General features: G+C 38.8%; 1 protein-coding gene across 1 annotated transcript; it reads right to left on the reverse strand.

Annotated features, from left to right (window-relative positions):
• Positions 1–661: 661 nt before the first annotated feature.
• On the reverse strand, positions 662–17,340 carry pde6c (phosphodiesterase 6C, cGMP-specific, cone, alpha prime). The gene is made up of 21 exons (XM_077551611.1): positions 15,998–17,340; positions 14,547–14,699; positions 14,364–14,453; positions 12,792–13,007; positions 12,638–12,702; positions 12,023–12,089; positions 10,901–10,948; positions 10,655–10,804; positions 8,812–8,955; positions 8,653–8,718; positions 7,888–8,043; positions 7,615–7,722; positions 6,289–6,398; positions 6,116–6,203; positions 5,931–6,031; positions 5,199–5,306; positions 5,039–5,102; positions 4,008–4,082; positions 3,788–3,871; positions 3,261–3,414; positions 662–2,061 (listed from the first exon to the last, which is right to left on the reverse strand). Exons 1-21 carry the CDS (start codon positions 16,463–16,465, stop codon positions 2,018–2,020), a joined length of 2,559 nt encoding a protein of 852 aa, XP_077407737.1. The 5' UTR covers positions 16,466–17,340; the 3' UTR covers positions 662–2,017.
• Positions 17,341–19,170: the final 1,830 nt, after the last annotated feature.

Here is a 19,170-nt window from a genome sequence, read left to right on the forward strand (position 1 = left end):
ATTTTGTGTTCCCCCCTTCCATATATTGTATTAAAACTTTCTCATTAAATTTGTTTTTTTTTAAATAGACATTTTAATTTCTATCCATTCATTCAAATTGATATGTGAGGATTATTTCAATTTCAAAATGTGATAACAATCTGCCTGGTTTGCTTGTTAGTCACAGGCAAAAAGCAATACAATACACCGTTTGTTTTCACCATGTAAAGGAAATGTCTGGATACTCGGAATTAACCATCCAACTGGTCAACCAGCCAATCACAGAGCACATAGAAAGAGACAATTCACATTAAGACAATTTGGATGTGATTTTCTTAATGCTTTGTTTTTCATGCATCATTTTACTATTTTTTAGAATGGAAGCATTTCCTGTACTTGAGCCCACCCCCTTACAATATTTCAGAATGACAGTATTTCTTTACAGGATGTCGAACAACGGCCAGACAGTGTCGATTCGGGCGGGGAGATCAGAAGCAATCCGCTGATCCTCTTTCCTGCCAGGCTCATCCAGCTTTGGAGCCTCGAAAGATCCCTTGCACGATATGCGACCTAAGAAGGAGCGCTTGTTTCTGCTAAGCCCCGACGGGTGGGGGCGGGGGTGGGGGGGGAGGTTTGTTTCATTCTTTGTTTAACCTTGATGCGACCAAGTGACACCTACAACTCCATGCAGCCGTTTTATTTGCCGTTACATCTCATGACAAGTACATACATACATACAGTAAGAGGTCATTTCATATGCGAAAAGGTTCTAATGTCTGATAGGAGGATTTGGGGGTGATCAGGAGTTATGTCATTTTGGGCGCATGCCTCTCTGGCTCCTCAAGAGGCAACGGGAAGTGTTTCCAGGTAGTTGTAAAGCTCCCCTGATTGGATTAAGGAGGTTTGATTGACACCTCATTGATTCGAGGTGATCACTTGGTGTAAGAAGAGGAAGGGGAGGAAAGTGCAAAGCGACCCAGTTCCCGCATCCAGGCAGAGATTGCGCCACGAAACCGGACTTCGACCTGATCAATAACACGATGCGCGTGTCACGTTATCAACAAGACATATTGATAAGGCTTCGCTAGTCATGCAATGAGACCCCCTATGGGGTTCGCGCTATCTTCTTTTTTTCTTAAACAGAAGATGCAAAAAAAAAAAAATGGTGCTTTTTACATCTCTCAAATCCATTTCATGCCTGGGTTATTTATTATTTTTTTGTGCTATGCCATCCACTATGTTTGCGCGGGAAATCGTGCAAGTCAAGTCATGCAAGCAGCACATTTTTTTATGGATTTGCCACCTAAATCATATCACATATTCACAGATAAAGGGTGACAAGTTCTGGGTGTTTTTTTTTTTATTGTCCTCGCAAAGCCAGAACAAGTAAAAAAAAAAAAAAATATATATATATATATTATAATTAATATATTGTTTTTTTATCTACTGGAGATGGGATTTGATCACAATATTTTGATGGTGGTAGATATCTAATAAATATATTAAAAATATATATTTTAAAAATAATGGTCAATCTTACAAACTTTAATGAATGTTGTTGACACATGTTAAATTTGTGTTATTTTTTTGTCGATTTGTTTTTGTGCTGCTGTATGTTAAAAGGGGGTTTGCAATCCGAATACTGCGCACGAAGAATCCAGAAAATCTGATGTACGACCTTTCGCAACTTCTCAGTGCAGATTTGTCTATTGAACTACTTTTAGTTGATATATCTTTTAAAATGGTGTCGCCGTGCTCCATAAACAGGGTTAGTCCAAGGATGCTGTCCGAAGAAGTGGAAGAGGTTTCCCCTGAGAAAAATTATTCCATCGCCCTTGTCCTTCTCCCATTGTTCATTATCGTTTTTTTGGATTTCAGGCCTCCTCAAGACGCTAATCCAGGTGGAACTAGGTGAGACAGAAAAAAAAAAAAAAAAAGTGGTCTAGACCAGACCAGGTAACCAGGAAGAACTATAGATCCAATTAGAAGGCTGAACCAGTCCAGCTGTAGTCCGTATCCGAGTGTGGCGATGAGGAATTTAGGAGATCGTGCACGTTTTTGACTTCCCGTCACCGCCGCCAGCTAGCAAACGAAAAAGAAAGAAAATCAATACAAGTTTTTAAAGAAAACAATTTTTTCCACAACATTGTCCAATTAGCTAATGCTAATTGAATATAAGCCCCCGTATGGCTATGAGTCTGCAACTTGGGTCCAGAGGTGGTAAATCCAGGTCCAGAAAGTAAAAACCCTGCCACAGTTTGGCTTTAGCCCCTGGTGCTAGCTAGCTAACTAGCTAGCTCCCTAGCAGGTAAACAAGCACTATGGGAGCTAGCCGGGGAGCCAGCTAGCTAGCACCTGAAAGTAAAAACCATGCCACAGTTTAGCTTTAGCCACTGATGCTAGCTAGCTAGCTAGCTCGCTAGCAGGTAAACAAGCACCATGGGAGCTAGCCGGGGAGCCAGCTAGCTAGCACCTGAAAGTAAAAACCATGCCACAGTTTAGCTTTAGCCCCTGATGCTAGCTAGCTAGCAGGTAAACAAGCACCATGGGAGCTAGCCGGGGAGCCAGCTAGCTAGCACCTGAAAGTAAAAACCATGCCACAGTTTAGCTTTAGCCCCTGATGCTAGCTAGCAGGTAAACAAGCACCATGGGAGCTAGCCGGGGAGCCAGCTAGCTAGCACCTGAAAGTAAAAACCATGCCACAGTTTAGCTTTAGCCCCTGATGCTAGCTAGCTAGCAGGTAAACAAGCACCATGGGAGCTAGCCGGGGAGCCAGCTAGCTAGCACCTGAAAGTAAAAACCATGCCACAGTTTAGCTTTAGCCCCTGATGCTAGCTAGCAGGTAAACAAGCACCATGGGAGCTAGCCGGGGAGCCAGCTAGCTAGCACCTGAAAGTAAAAACCATGCCACAGTTTAGCTTTAGCCCCTGATGCTAGCTAGCTAGCAGGCAAACAAGCACCATGGGAGCTAGCTGGGGAGCTAGCTAGCTAGCACCTGAAAGTAAAAACCATGCCACAGTTTAGCTTTAGCCCCTGATGCTAGCTAGCTAGCAGGTAAACAAGCACCATGGGAGCTAGCTAGCTAGCACCTGGGGCTGAAGCCAAACTCTGCTAGGGTCAATTAGTGGAACTGAGGTTTAAAAGTAAACAAGGTGAAGTCACATTTAGTGGTTATGGTGCACACAAATGGATCAAGTGCTTTTTAAAATGATTTCCCTTTTCTTGGAACTTTTTTCGCAAGGAGGGTTGGTTGTGGTGCGCCAAGTGCCCCCCCCCTTTACCTTTCCTGGCCTCCTCCTCCTCAAGTTTCTTCTTCTCGTCCTCGATGGCCTTCATCTTGGCGTTGTAGACTTCGGCCTGCTCGTTCCAGTGGGCGCGGTTGTTGTTGAGGCCGTCAAACATGGGCGTGATCTCTTTGTGGAAGCGGGAGAACTCCTGACAACACGGACGCAGAAATCGCTTTGAGTTTTTTTAAGTCGGGCGGACCTCGGTGACCCCCCCCCCCCCCCCACCTCGCTTGTGCGGTCTTGTCCAAATACTTTTGTGATTGATAAACGGCCAAGGAAAATTCCTGCACAGGCCCGCAGGTTCAAGTATGATGTTTTTAAATCAACTGCTACTTTGTGGCCCCAACTTGAAAACTATACCCCCAAAAAACGAGATCCAAACGCATAAGATTGACTATTGGCTTGTTGGTATGTTGAAATTGCAGATTTGGTGGGCGTGATGAGCCTTCCCAGAAACTTGTTGTGCAAATCACTTTTTCTGCCTTCTTATCACAGCACAGCACCGCTAATTAACTCATTACCTTGTACACAAACGAGCACACGAAGTCAATGAAACCGCACTGCATCTTGGGTAGCTGCTCGGCGCAGTTCCTGTCCATCATGGGCTGGAAGACACACACACACACACACACACACACACACACACACACACACACACACACACACAAAAAAAAGAGACATTTTTAGTTGAGAGAAGAAAATCATTTAGAATTATATAACTAAAAAACTGGACACACGTACAATTGGTTGCTGGTCCAAAACCGACCTCTCCAAATCTCCCTGTTCCCAGAATTCCGCGGCGACCATCAGTGCCACCTGGAAGAAAAATTGTTAACTCGTTAAGAAGTCCGCACTAAAGAGATAAAAACGTTGTTTTTTTATTGTTGGGGGGGAAAAAAATCATCTTGACAAGCCGTTTTATGCCTAATGGGGCAGCAAAAAAAAAAATCAAAAAAAAATTGTGAGCCCAGAAATTCTGCCTAGCAACAAGAGAACGCACAAACATGTGACATAACCAAGAAATGACCAAGATGAACAAATCTTCTTTTTTTTTCTACTGCAGTTTTAATGCCCCAATTTTTGACCATATAATGCAGCTACTAACTTTTTTTTTTTTAAACACGTAAAACAATGATGCACATACCAAATGTATTATTATTTTTAATCGTATTCACTGATTGCTCCGAATAAATAATTACTTTAAAAAACGTAATAGGAGTTCCACAGGGGTCAATCCTTTGCCCACTCTTCTGGTTTGGCTTTTGTCTCCAAAGACTTTTTCTGGAAAAGTTATTTCACACAACTGTTAAATTTAAAACCGTGCTGGTGGACTATTTAAGTCAAAAATGTAACTGAGTTGGTCGTCGTTGAGGTAATGAAGGATTATTTAATGGATTTGGATTTTAATTTAAGTAATAACAGCAACAAGAATCATTACATAAAACATGACATCAGCTTAGCGTTAGCTTTTTAGCATTGTCAACTTCCAATTTGATCTTATCCTTTATTCATTAAATATAACTTGCAATTTTTTTCATGTATAATATTAATATGGCTGTTTTCCTTCCTTAAATATAAAAAAAAATTCCCATTAAATTACATCATCTAGGAAAAACAATGAGTTTTTCTTGTAGGGGAAAAAAAATAAATAAAAATATCCCATTTTATCTCACCTGCTCCAAGGCACATCGGCGTCTTGCCGCCAGCTCGGAGCTAACAACTTATTCATCGTATAAACCGACACACGTCGGAAGGCTGCGAAGGCCACCCACCTTGCTCTGCACTTCCCAGGGTTTGGTGATGGCTGACAAGTCGCAGCCGGTCATCATCATGGCCCTAGAGAGGCCAAAAGAGAGACAATGAAGATGGTTAAAAAAAAAAATTATTATTATTATTAATTTTTTTTTTTAAAGAAGCGTGCGTGTTCCATACATGACAATCTCCTTTCTAGTGGAGTTGTTAGATATGAAGGCAATGGCCTCCTTTTCATCAGGCATTGGCTCGGTGGCGTTCACAATGTTTTGGAACATGGTTCTCTTTCTGCGGGACGATGAAAAATGGTCATTACAAGAGTCAAACATTTGTTTGTATCAGTAAAGTTTTTTTTCCCCCGCCTAATGGAGTACAAATTAGTACCCAACAATTCTGCCTAGCAACAAGTGACTGCAGAAATTGGATTTTTTTTTTTTTTAAAGTAGCCCAAATTTGTTTGTTTTCAAAGTTACATTTGTTTTTTTTAAATCTGACGGCATTCTTAATTAAAAACATTTTTTTTATTAATCACACTTTATGTATAGCCCTCCATACGCATTTAATAAAATTTTAAAAAAAAAGCTTCTAATTTTCAATAATTATTTCTGTGAATATGGTAAATCCCAGAAAACATAAAAACAATTAGTTGAATAATACTGTAATTGTGGAGAAAAAATAAAATACATTTAATATTTTGGATCTATTTTTAGTCCCTGTGTCACTGCCAGTAAATATATTTAGCATAGTATAACATGTAAATTCAGAAATAATTTTAAAATAAATAATAATACAATTAAAATTAAAGATGCACTATTGGCTAACTCATGCGCCGATAAACCAAAAAACTAAATTCCAAAAGATGATGCTCCACGAAGTCCGCCTAGCAACAAGCGACCACTTTTCCCAACTCACTTGAAATAAAGCGCCAGATCGGTAGCGATGATGCAGACGTCAAACAGGTGCTGCACGGTCTCGAACTGCCGCTTCTGAAGGTTGCAGAAGATGTTCAAACTCTGCCAGGGACAAAACAAAATCCGTCCAGATGATGAATGGGACGAATAACGAACGCCGGCGTGCTGTCAGCAAACGCCTCGCACCTCCTCGCGCATGAGAGTTTTGCTGTACTCCAAGTGGTGCCTCTCCATGATGGACGAGCCGTGAAGTTTGGCCAGAGGAGACGCGCTCCTGCCCGGGAGGGAGGAAGAAAAAGCAATCACATCAGGAGTGGCTCACAAAGCATCTCACCATCGCTGACGTCTTTTGCACTTGCTTGGTCTGGTAGAGGTTGTTTGTGCCTCTGTGGTCGATATCGTGGCAGAAAGCGGCGGCCACCATGGCGAAGGCATCCAGGTCCGAGTAGTACTTCCTCAGCTTTCCTGTCTGCAAAGCAAGAACAAATGCTATTCTTACTACTAACGCTACGACCCTCACTCAATGCCAGGGACGTATTTTCCCGTCATTTAACAATCCAAACATTCAATCCCATGTATGTATTTATACTGTATATTTTTTTCCCCCTTGTGGTTGGATAAAGGAGTGTCTGAAAATGTATTAGGTTGGGTATCGATTCCATTTTGATTCACTTCAGTTCAATCCGATATTGATTAATTATGGAACATTAATGCTTCTTAAATGTCAAGGTTATGATAATCTCCACAAATATTAAATTTTAACAATAAAGTAAATTTTAGTGTTATAATCATTTTGACATCAGCAAAGATGAGATGAAAATGTTTTTATAATTCTAATTCAATAATTATAAACTATATATATATATATATATATATATATATATATATATATATATATATATATATATATAATAATAATAAACTAAATAATAAACTTAAGAAAATACTAAGAAAACAAAAAATAAAAAATAAAATAAAATAATAAGAAAACGGTAAGATACAAAAATAATTTGTCCTTTGAAATGCTATGCTTTTAAGAATTTGTGGAGAAAAAATAAGAGATATTTAAATAATCGATTCAGGGTTTTATGAATTGATATTGGGCTCGAAATGGAAAATTTATTCCATATGGATTATTCATTTTTTTTAAACCCCAGCCCTAGAAAATTACGGAAGAGGATTAGGGCCAGTGAAGAGAAAAAAAAGGTTGGCAGGATTCTCACTTCATTCTGAGAATTCTGACTTTAAAGTAAAAAAAATATATATATATTTAAAAAATAAATAAATCTCAGTTTAAAGTCAGAATTCTGACTTGGAAGCAAAAAAAAATAAAATTAAAAAAATTCTCACATTTAAGTCAGAATTCTGACTTTAAAGTAAAAAAAAATAATTCAAAAAAAATTCTCAGTTTGAAATCAGAATTCTAACTTTGAAGCAAAAAACAATTAAAAAAATCTCAGATTTAAGTCAGAATTCGGATTTAAAAGTAAAAAAAAAATAATCTCAGATTAAAAATTGTGAAAAAACAAAAACAAAAAAGTGCTAATTATATTATATATCATTATAAAAATGCTATTTGAATTTGGCTTTGTAAAGTCAATCATTTCATTTTGACCCCAAATTTTTTTCCTTCTCCAAAAAAAAAAAATACAAATATTCATCTATGTATTCCCAGTGTGTCCTACCTGGAGCAGGCAGAACATGGTGTGGCCCACGTTGAAGCCGTGCCGCCAATTGTGGTAGGTGATGGAGCGGTAGCCCTTGCGCACCGTGTACATCCAGCGGGTCAGCGTCTGCGGGAGGACACAAAAGGCTTCACGTCGACGTCACGCCTCCTTCCCTCGCCTCGCAAAGGAAGACGAATGATTTCCATCTGGGCTTTGCCTCGCATAATTTATCCCGAGGAGGAAGAAGGGGCGAAGGGCGAAACGACATCTCGAGCGGCGTCTCGCGCTCACCTCTGCGGGAACTTTGAACTTCTCCACCACCCCGAGCTCAAAGAACATGCGGATGCCGGCCTTGATGAGGTCGAACTCGGAGGCGGGGAAGTCGCTGAAGGCGAACGAGTACAAGTTCTCGCCGTTGATGTTGTCGGCCGGCGGGCATGTCGCTCTCTGGGCAGCCAAAATGATGTGGGTTTTTTTTTTCTTATTGCAACTTTTTGTTCAGCCATCCAAATTTCCATGGACAAAATGCTCAAACTTATTTGCAGTCATTCACTGCCATTGACGACTATAGACGTCAAAAATTCATTTGAACTATTTCAATTAGTTTCACTTTTTTTCTCCACTTTTGTTAACAAGAGTATAAAAAAACCTAGATTTTTTCAATTGGACATTTAGAACAGATTGTGATTAATCGTGAGTTAACTCATGAGTTATGATGATATGTTGTTAAGTCATGTGATTAATAACAATTTAAAAAAAAATCATCCCCTGATGCCCCTAATTACAAAAAGAAAAGATTATTAAAAATTAAGGGCATCAGACGGTTCAAATTTTTAATTGTAATTAATCGCATGAGTTCAATAGTTAACTCGCGATTAATCACAAATTTTATATCTGTCCTAAATGTACAATAAAAAAAAATATAATTTTTTTTATACTCTTGTTAACAAAAGTGGGAAAACATTTGAAACTAATAGAAATAGTTCAAAAGAATTTTTGACGTCTATAGTCGTCAATGGCAGTGAATGAGTGAATGGCCACCTCTGACAGTCTTACCAATAGTTTGTACATTTCCTTCTGGTCGCAGTCCTCGGGCTCACTACTGAACTTTTCTTTGGTGTTCTGTGTATCAAGCAGAAAAAAAAAAGGGATAAATATAGCTTCAAGTTCCGGCCCGGATACGATACGGATGCGATACGGAGCGGAAGGTCTGACCAGGATGGACTGCAGCTCCACGGGGGTGCACCTGGTCTGGCACATGAGCATCTCCTGGGCGATGTCTTTCCTGTACTCCATTTGGTTGAGTCGGTCGTAGGTGTCGCAGTTGAGCACGGACCAGCCCAGGAATTGGGTCAGCGCCTGCGGAGCGCAGGATGTGGAAAAAGGAATAAAAACAAAAAAAGTGCAGAGGAAAGACAAAGATGAAGGAAGAGGATGTGAGGAAACAAGGGATCGCCAGATGTATCACCGACTGATCTAATTGGCTCATTAATTAAACTCATTACCGAAATGAGTGGCAAATCTGTTTGGATACTTTCGCTTTTCACTGATAAAAGGGGGAAGCTAATACGGGGCATGCGCATTTTCAATTCGCGCAGACCTTTTTCTAATTGATGAGCTCGTTGTGTGAAATGAGATTAAAAATACATTAAATGGCACAGTGACGCTTAGTAATAGGGTAACAAAAGTGTGTGTGTGTGTGTGTGTTTTCCCGTGTTAGCATTGTAGCTTTCACTGGGACTGGACCAGGGTTTTTGTGGGAATTTCTTTTTTGCCGTGAAACAACTCCCGCATACTTCCCATTTACACCGTTCCAACTTGCTTCAAAAATTCACGCCTTCCGGGGTATTTATCGTCTGATTCCACATTACTTACAGTATTTGCACAATTTAACGTTAAATATCAACTTTTCCTCATTCATTTTCAATGGGACTGATATCAATTTTTTTTTTCTAAGTCCCGCTTTCCACGCCCACTTCCATACGTACAACTGATCATCATTAGTTCCACTTTTCCATCTAAATGAATGGAGGGTACTGCATGCCTAGGTGGCGCTATTTAGTGATTTTTTTTAGCTAGCATTTAGCTTAGCATTCAGCATTCCCACGCAATTTCTGCAGAAATTGCACATAAGTTTAGTTTAGTTTTTTTTAAATTTAATTAGTTTTAAACATACTTCAAGGTGGTTCTGTATTTTTTTTTTAGTTATTTAACTCTTTGACTGCCAGACGTTTTCAGAAAAGGGATGCCGTGGGTGCCAGCAGATTTAAGCATTTTTCGACTGATCTTTCAAGGTCCACAGAAAATTATGTGTTTGGACTACCAAATGAAAGATTGGACTCTCATCTTTCATCAGAAAAAAAAGTTTGTTTCTACCTTATTCCGTTTTTCAGTAATCAACAATAGAAAATGGTTAGTTTCACCTGTTTTGGAAAAAACGTCTTTTAACGTCTTTGGCACCCCTCCATAGGATTTTACTAAACGTTATTTAACATTTCTGGCAGTCAAAGAGTTAAAAATGCTTAATTTGAGTTTTCTTTCTTTTAAAAAAAAGTGTATTAATTGTGCGCAATATTTAATAAACGTTATGATAAAATGAAACATGCAATGCATTTCTTACCTAGCATTGCATTTTGGTTGAGTTAAATGAAAAAGCACAAAATTGTTGCCAAAATTGTTCTCTTTTTCTATTGGCTGCTGCCAGATGACATCACTTCCGTGCCTTATTCCGGTTAATATCGAAATAAATATACTTCAAATCACATAGAAAATCATCCCCAAAGGCTCATGTATTAAATAAATTAGCAAAGACTAAAACAAAGAACATTTATAATTTTAGTTAGTTTTAGTTAGTTTTGTAAATGAAAAAGCATTTTTGTTTTTATTTTATTTCATTAACGAAGTTGTTTTTTGAATTTTTGTTTTTTGTTAAAACAACCTTGGACTGGACCAGATTTGAATGTGGACAAATAAATGAATCTAACAAAACCATACAAATAAAAATAAATCGAACAAAACAAAAAAACAAGCACCCTAAGACGGAAATGTGAGGACCGACCTCGGTGATCTGCTCGTCGCATTCGTCGAAGGGCTTGGCGTCTTTCCTGTTGAAGAAAGTAGCGATGCCCACGATTTCCTCCTTCTTGTTGACGATGGGCAGAGACAGCACATTCTTGATGACGAAACCCGTCTCGTCCACCGCCTCTTTCTGGGGGGTCGGGGGGCACGCGCACGCACACACACGCAAATGAGGGTGGAACAAAGTCGGTGCAACTTAACTCGCCCGTCTCTGCGCAACACGCACCTGAAAAGTGAAAAAGTCATCTGCGGCCACGTTCATCATGTTGCAAATCTGAAAAAACAAAACAAAACAAACAAAAAAAAAAAGAGTATTTTTTTAAAATCTTAATTAACCACATGACTTTAATAGTTACCTCACGATTAATCGCAAATTTTACATCTGTTCTAAATGTACCTTTTTTTCTCCTAAATTTTCAAACTCTTCTTAACATAAAAGTGGAAAAATGTTTCATAGAAATATGGCTGCATCTTTTAGACATTGATACAGTAATTTCATAATAACTCATAAAATTGAGTTAACATTAAAAAGCTCTACTGGGACTATAAAAAAAAACGAGTGTGATACTGATTTGTGTTGAGGTTATTTTCTGCCACTAGATGGCATAATTGCATTTGTAAGACATTGGTGGTTTTCTTTTCTTTTCATATTAACTCATTCACTGTTATTGACGACTATAGATGTCAAAAATTCATTTGAACAATTTCTATTAGTTTCACTTTTTTTCCACTTTTGTTAACAAAAGTATGAAAACCTATAATTTTTTTTATTATACATTTAGAACAGATTTAAAGTTTGCGAACTATTGAAGTCATGCGATTAATTACAATTAAAAAAAATTATCATCTGACGACCTTAATTTTTAACAATCATTTCGTTTTTCTTAATTAGGGGCATCAGGCGATTACATTTTTTTATTGTAATTAATCACATGACTTCACTAGTTAACTCACGATTAATCACAAATTTGATATCTGTTCTAAATGTACAATAAAAAAAATGTTCCCTAGGTTTTCATGCTCTTGTTAACACAAGTGGGGAAAAAAATGTGAAACTAATAGAAATCGATCAAATGAATTTTTTGACGTCTATAGCCGTCAATGGCAGTGAATGAGTTAAGAATTCATCTCATCTTTAACATGAAGTAACTTGTGAAATTCTGCACATTTTTAAAATTGTAAAATACAACTTGAGTCTCAACAAATATATGCGTTATTATTACATTGATTATTATTTCCTGTATTCACCACTAATTTGTTCATCTATAAATGCTGCATATTAATGACATGATAATAGTAATTGACGTGTGTGTGTGTGTGTGTGTGTGTGTGTGTGGGTGGGACTGACAAAGCCGTTCTCCGCCACGTAGGTGGGCAGTCCGCTAACCAAAGCCCAATGATCTGCAGGAGGAGCACTGTAAAAAAAACACACAAAAAAAAACACTAAAACTTTTAATAATAATTCCATACATTGTTCCAATCAATAGGACAGCGGCCATTTTGTTTTACACTTGGCATGACAGAAATGTGATTTCAAACGGTGACGCCTTGTACAGATACATTCATTTTCTAATATTTGATTTTGAACATGTACAGTATATAAAGAAAAAACAGACTTGTCATAAAAGTACACGCGTAAAGACAAAATGTACAGCATAAGAAAATTTGACGGAGTTTCACCCGATCGTTATGAATAAGAACAAAATCGACCTCAATTAAAATTGTTGACCTCTCAAGATCATTTTGAATAAATCGCTTTCAATCTTTAATTTTTTTGTGCACTTTTCAGCTCGGAACATTTTTGTTAAAAGTCTGCTAATTAATTTGTGTTGAAACTCAGCTCTAAGGTTTGCTAATCCACCTTGGGACTGTTTGGCCTTGGAGGAGGTCGGCACTAAATTGATGGATTGTATTGTGCAGGCCGTCGCACGCAATTACGTCAACCCGTGTTGATTCCACTCACGGTATGACTTTAATTTCCTCCTTGCCCTCCAGGAGGTAGTCGATGATCTTGTAAAAGATGACCTCCTGCGTTTGGGGGGAAAAAGGAAATATAAGAAAGATTGCGAGGGCAAAAAAAAAGTAGCGATATGCACGTTTGAGGAGATTTTTGGTACCCTTCCGTCTGGCGTTTTGGGGCCTTTATAAGGCTCGACGTCTCCCAGTTTCACCGGCCATTCGTCGTAAAATTCCTTCTCTTTGGTCATGTCCAGGAGGCCCACCGAGTAGCGTTCGCAGTTCAGGTAGGTCCTCACGGTGTACAGAGCTTTGTGGAACTGTCTCTCGATGTCGGTCAACTCTTCAAAAACTTTACTGGCAGACCAGAGGAGAACCTAAACACGGCGGGATGGAGTCAAAAACGATTTTTTTTTTTAGGAGTGTGGCAGTTCTCAAGATAGACCGATAATCGGCCTGGCCGATATTGGGCATTTTGATGAATATCGGTATCGGCCTTTTTTTTCAAATCTGACGGCCGACAGCCTAAAAGCATTTTAATTTCAGGGAGCTATTTATTAAAAAATTTCAGTTAATGCTATAAGAGATGCTACTGACCCTTGGGAACCTTCTGAACAATTTGTTTTTTTTTGGTCAACATTAAAACAAAGAGATGTGAAAGTTTAAGATTTCAGGTATTTTTTAAATTTGGGGAAAATCTTACTTAAAAAAAAAACAAAAAAAACTTTACTGTAGAAAAATATAGAGAGCTATGGTATTTACTTGCTTAAGTTTCCATTTAACTTTTTAACTCATTCACTGCCATTGACGGCTATAGACGTCAAAAATTAATTTGAACTATTTCTATTAGTTTAACATATTTTCACTTTTGTTAACAAGAGTATGGAAAACTACATTTAGAACAGATATAAAATTAGTGATTAATCGTGAGTTAACTAGTGAAGTTATGCAATTAATTACAATTAAAAAATTTAGACGCCCCTAATTTTTTTTATTGTAATTAATCGCATGACTTCAATAATTAAGTCATGATTAATTACAAATTTTACATTTGTTCAAAATGTACAGTCATTTTTTTCTAGGTTTTTATATTCTTGTTAACAAAAGTGGGAAAACGTTTTAAACTAATAGAAATAGTTCAAATGAATTTTTGACGTCTATAGCCGTCAATGGCAGTGAATGAGTTAAGACGTACTGCTAATTTGTGAGCACCTTGAACGTTTTGTTAGCAATTTAAAAGGATGTCAATTGTCTAAAATAAAAAAATTAAATTTTTTTTTTTTTGAAAAGTCACTAAACATACTTTAAGACATTACAACAGAGTCAAGATTGGCATTTGTATTTAAAAAAAAATTTAACGCCAATATTCCCCAAGTTTACTGAAAATGAATATCGGCTTAAAATATCGGTTATCGGCCCCCTTGTTACTAATAATCGGCATCGAGCAGGAAAAAAAAAACACATATCGGTCTATCTCTCGTCAGTTTATATTAGTAGACCTTTTGGCTAGCATTGCTTTTTTCGAGACACTTCATTTTTCCATCTGTTTGTGTTTGACAATAAAGATGCTGTGATGTACAGTATGTTAGCTTCTTGTTAGCCACCATCTGGTTAGCTTCTTTGTTGTTCTTCTTCTTTTTTTTATATAAATTAAAAAAAATAAAATAAAATGTCGTTTTGAAAGTCAACCCTCAAGGTACCGCACGACCCGGACTCCATTTTGTAACGCTAACCTGACTCCTCCTGGACTCCACGTTGAACATGTAGGTCATGTGATTCTGCAGGGTGATGACGTGAGCGAAGGTCATGTACTTGTGGAAGAGCTGAGGAGCACGTCGGACACATGAGAGTCACCCCAAAACAACAAAAAAAAAAAAACGGGTGCTAATTGCAGCCGTAGCATTATTTGTCAGTACCGCTTCATCCTCGGGTGTGAAGTGAGCCGCTCCGATCTTGTTGAGCGCCGTGACCACTCCCAGGCACTCTTTGTCAGCCATGAGGGGGTACGTGAGCATACATTTGGTCTTGTAGCCCGTCTGCTTGTCCACAAAGTCGCAGAACTTTTTATTCTGGGAGAAGAGCACAACTTTTGACATCCATTTTAATCCCATGTGGTTTAATTAAGGGCGATCAACACAATATCCCGCTGCCAAGTCCACGTTGATGACTGCGGTTTCTATATTTCTTCTGCTCAAATTAAATCTCATCGCGCTCGCTTTCATAAATAAACGGCGATTAGTTGCCTTGTCAGTAATCAACCTTGATGACAGACAACGCTGAATGATGAGCCCGGAATTAATCGCGGCGCTGCTCTGATTGTGTAATGACAAAATATGAAGCAGGCGGCAGGAAAAAGTCATTTAATACCTCGTATTTTGTTTTTTGACAAATTGAGGCATCACCTTCTATATTTTGGGCCGAAATGAATTCAACGGCCCGAGTGTACTTTTGGACCCGAGCTTCCTTTTTATAGCCCGTTTAAGAGCATTAGCGAGACACGCCAATCGACAGCCAGCGGACATAACATTAAGCACGTATTATATATAATAAGAAATATTGATAAATACTTCCGATATTGTCCAAAAAAAATATGCACTGGAGCTTTCATTCTGTATTTTTTTTAACCGTTTTAAAAATGATAATATCGATCAGGGGGAAGAATGATTGTAGATTCCATTTAAGTCATCATATTTTCAGAGAACAACAAAATGGATATACATCAGGATTCTTTGCTCAACCTTGGCGGAGGTAATAATTGTCTCATTCAACGCCATTGACGGTTATAGACGTCAAAGTAGAGCTGTGCAATCAATCGAAATTCAATTACCGATACAATTTCAATTATTACACTCCATAATTATAAAATGAGCATAATCATAATCATAAAAATATTTTTTTATTTTTTTAACGATTATGCTCATTTTGTAATTGTGCTGTGTAATAATTGAAATTCTGTTTGGTCCAAAAGGAACTTATATAATTATAGCGTTTCTCTCTTTTTTTTTTTTTATTGGTCTTAATATTTTTAAATGAGTAAACATTTTCTTGTTTTGTACCCAAAAATAGATGAACTTACTTAATCATGGTGTTTTTATTTTTTAATTGGTCTTAATATTAAAAAATAATAATAAAATATATATTATATTATATATATATATATATATATATATATATATATATTATATAATAAAAATAATATTAAAAAATGTGTTGTTTTGTACCCCAAAAACCAAATAATCGTTCGAATAATCGTGATTTCAATTATTTTTCTTCCCCACAATCGAGCAGCCCTACGTCAAAGATCCATTTGAAAAAAAACATATCTGAGCATTTCAAGTCAAAACAGCATTCATTCGCTACCTCTCACCTGCGAGACGTCGGGAACATTTTGGGGCTTTTTGGAGGACGCGGTAAAACCGATGATGCCCATCTCCAGAGGGAACACGATCTCGGTCTGGGGGTGCACCAGGTTGGTCTCGTATTTGGACGTCGGGGTGACATCGAAGAGACACGTGGCCAGCTCGGGTATTCCGTTCCTGGACCTGCAGAGGTAAAAGCTGACCCTGTCGGCCTGCAGGATGAGGGCCACCCGTTGCAGCACCTTGTGCACGGACACCTCCACCTCGCCTTGCTTTTGCAAGGCCTGCACCAGGTCGAAGATGACGGCCGCCTCCTGCACCGAATTGATATCCTTGAAGGAGGCCGTATCCTTCACCTGGAAGGTGGCGGAGAAGGCGGCGGTGAGGGCCTCCGCCCGCACCTTCTTGTCAAAATATTCTTTGGCGAACTGCGGGTTGTTGTCCAGATATTTCTCCACGCTGTCTTTATCTGCCATTCTTACAACTTTTTTTTTTTTAAAAACGTCTTCTACTGAAACATCACCTGTAAGGGGAAAAAAAAGAAAAAAAAAGGAAAAAGTCCTACAGGGGTGAGTGCATCCTCCTCCGCGGCGCCGAACGGGAATCACTGACGGTGTCCCGGGGCGCACCGCCACGGCTTAGAGGCTGAAAGGATCAAAGCTGCCGCTAATTAATGTGACGTCATGCCATTAAAAGCCCTGCTCTAAGCGTCCTTAACCCCGGCAAATCCCAGCAACTGATCATTTTATATCTGGCCGGGCCGCCCGTGTGCAGGAGGAGAGTCGGTTCGGGTGTGACGCGTGCGCGTTGACACTGCCGTCGTGACGCATTGTGAGACCTCGACGATGTTCGACGGGTTGTGGAAAGGGGGGGAATAGAAAAGACAATGTGTTGGTCTCTTGAGGTCTCCCTGATTTGTTAGAATTTGGGTTAGTGAAGGTGCTGGATTTTACTTTCCTTTCTTTGATCCTTCCTCGGGTCTCCTGACGGCCTCACGGCTCTGGCTGGGTTCTGAAGAGTTCGGTTTCGGTGAATGGTATGGGATTTTTTTTTATAGGTTTTAGGTAAACTAATGAATACACAATTACATGCGCATAAACATACTCACCCACATACAAAATAAAAATATTTAAAAAATAAAAAAAGAGAGCAATGGATGATGACATTTCAAATCGGTAAAATTACCGAATGAACAATACTGCGCTCTCCAGAAAAAAAGAAGAAGAAAAAACTACTTTACTGGCTACTTAGCCCTATTTTTTTCAAATGCTAGCTAACTGCAGTCTACATTTCGACTTCTAACAGGCGAAAATCCGAGTTCAACTAAGTAACTTTATCATTTAAAAAACGTATACAAGAAACAAAATGTCTTGATAGGACCATATAAACCAAGACATTTGCTGAGTTCCTTAGCATTAGCATACCCAAGAATGAGCTAACCCAAGACTACAGAGTCCAAATTAGCATTAGCGTGTTCTCCATTCAGCCAAGCCTATTGAGGCTCTATTAGCATTCCAAAATGTTAGCTAACTTTTTATAGCATTAGCATAGCCACCAAGGGTACCGTATACAAACAAAAATTCTACTTTTTTGGGGGGTTGTTTTTATACTGAACTCTTGCAGTGAATTTTGCTGAGCCTGAGCATCACTTCGATAATAAAGACAGAAGTTGAACCGTTATGAAAACAAATCTGTGGAATTCAGAACTTGGAAAACTTTCAGTACACTGTCAACGATGTTGAGTTACGAGCAGGAAAGTTTTTTTTTTATTTTTTAAACTTGTCCAGCTTGTACCGTAAGGCTACGAACGTGCCTAATTACACTTTTAAAATTTGTTGCTCGAGGTTGTGTCAGCAAAGTTGGCCAGAATTGAATTCATTCAAGATCATGTTGAGGCCTGCAGCTCACTTACCTGCTAACATACAGTAGAACGATTATGTGTTTTGTTTTTAACATTTCAGAACAGCAATTTCGGAACAGAACATGTCAATTGTTGCTGAAAAATATTGCCTCTACAGTTAAGAGGTTTTAATGACGCCCCACAGTGTGTGTAGCGCCTGCTACTGTTCATCGCGGCGTAGCCTCACAATTCGCACTCCCCGTAATGAAGTCATCATGGAAGTCTCCATCCTCCGAGTTTAAATTGGCCAATTAACAGGACTTGGGGCGTCTGAGACCTAAACAAAGATGGCTGGCTATTATTAACCGCCCTGTGGGGCGTCTGCTTAGCTTGTTGGCCGCCTGGCAAGACAAGCGGTGGCTCTCTCTCTTTCTTCATTTGCTCCGTGGGCGGAGATTAAAGGTGATCTTAGCCCCGGGGAGAGCTAGACAAGGTAGCGTGGGCGGACGTGAGGAATGCTGCAAGTCAATTACATGCGTAGGAATCGGCGATATGAGGTGGTAAATACATGACGATACGCCGCAATCCTGTGGCCTGTGTGTTTTTTTTTTTTTTGTAGACTATACGAATGTTCTGAATGCTTGGATGGAAGGCGGGGCTTAAACAGAAACCCAAGTCACCGGTGACCAGATGCAAAGAAAACAAAGTCTTGTATAATAATACTCGATTATTTTAGTAACACGTAAATCACAATGTTGGAAACTTCATGATGATATATTTCAAAAAGTTTTTTTAAAAAAAATCTCCAAAGCAAAGCATGATTAACTCCCTAAAGGATGCTAGAGGGGGATTTACAGCCAAGTTGATACATTGGATTGCATAAGATCACCCCCCCCCCCCCTCCCCCACCGATGAAAATTATATATCACTTTCTGGCCAACGCTTATGATTGTGAAATGTAGCGCTTGCCTTTGGACGGGTTCCAGCAGCTATTCATTTTAGGGAAAAATTGGCAAGGAGCCCTCGGGTTACGCAGTCCGCAGATGTTTTTTTTTTTCTTCTTCTTCTTCTGTGCAGTCTTCTTATTTAAAAGGCAAAAGACAGGTGAGGTTGCGAAACATGACGACGAGAGGGACTTATTCAACACATGAAATCGGTTAACATCCGATTATGATATACGACAGCCTCAAATCACAACTGACTTAATTTTGCGGTCAATCACGCTTCGAAGTGAAAATCCCAAATCAATTGTTACTAGAGGAATTGAACGCTCCCCAGATGCATAACTGAAGAAAATTGGAGGAGGCGTTTATGTTGTCCGTTTAAAAGTCACGTTTTGAT

The sequence above is a fragment of the Vanacampus margaritifer genome, chromosome 18, assembly GCF_051991255.1.
Source record: "Vanacampus margaritifer isolate UIUO_Vmar chromosome 18, RoL_Vmar_1.0, whole genome shotgun sequence".
NCBI lineage: Eukaryota > Metazoa > Chordata > Actinopteri > Syngnathiformes > Syngnathidae > Vanacampus > Vanacampus margaritifer.

Bases quoted from the DNA above. Each gene is read 5' to 3' on its own strand.
- pde6c (XM_077551611.1), bottom strand. From the start codon at position 16,465: ATGGCAGATAAAGACAGCGTGGAGAAATATCTGGACAACAACCCGCAG. The intron at 14,700-15,997 runs GTGAGAGGTAGC...CTCTTCTCCCAG, and splicing joins ATGTTCCCGACGTCTCGCAG to AATAAAAAGTTCTGCGACTT. The intron at 13,008-14,363 runs GTTAGCGTTACA...CGCCGTGTTTAG, and splicing joins TGGAGTCCAGGAGGAGTCAG to GTTCTCCTCTGGTCTGCCAG.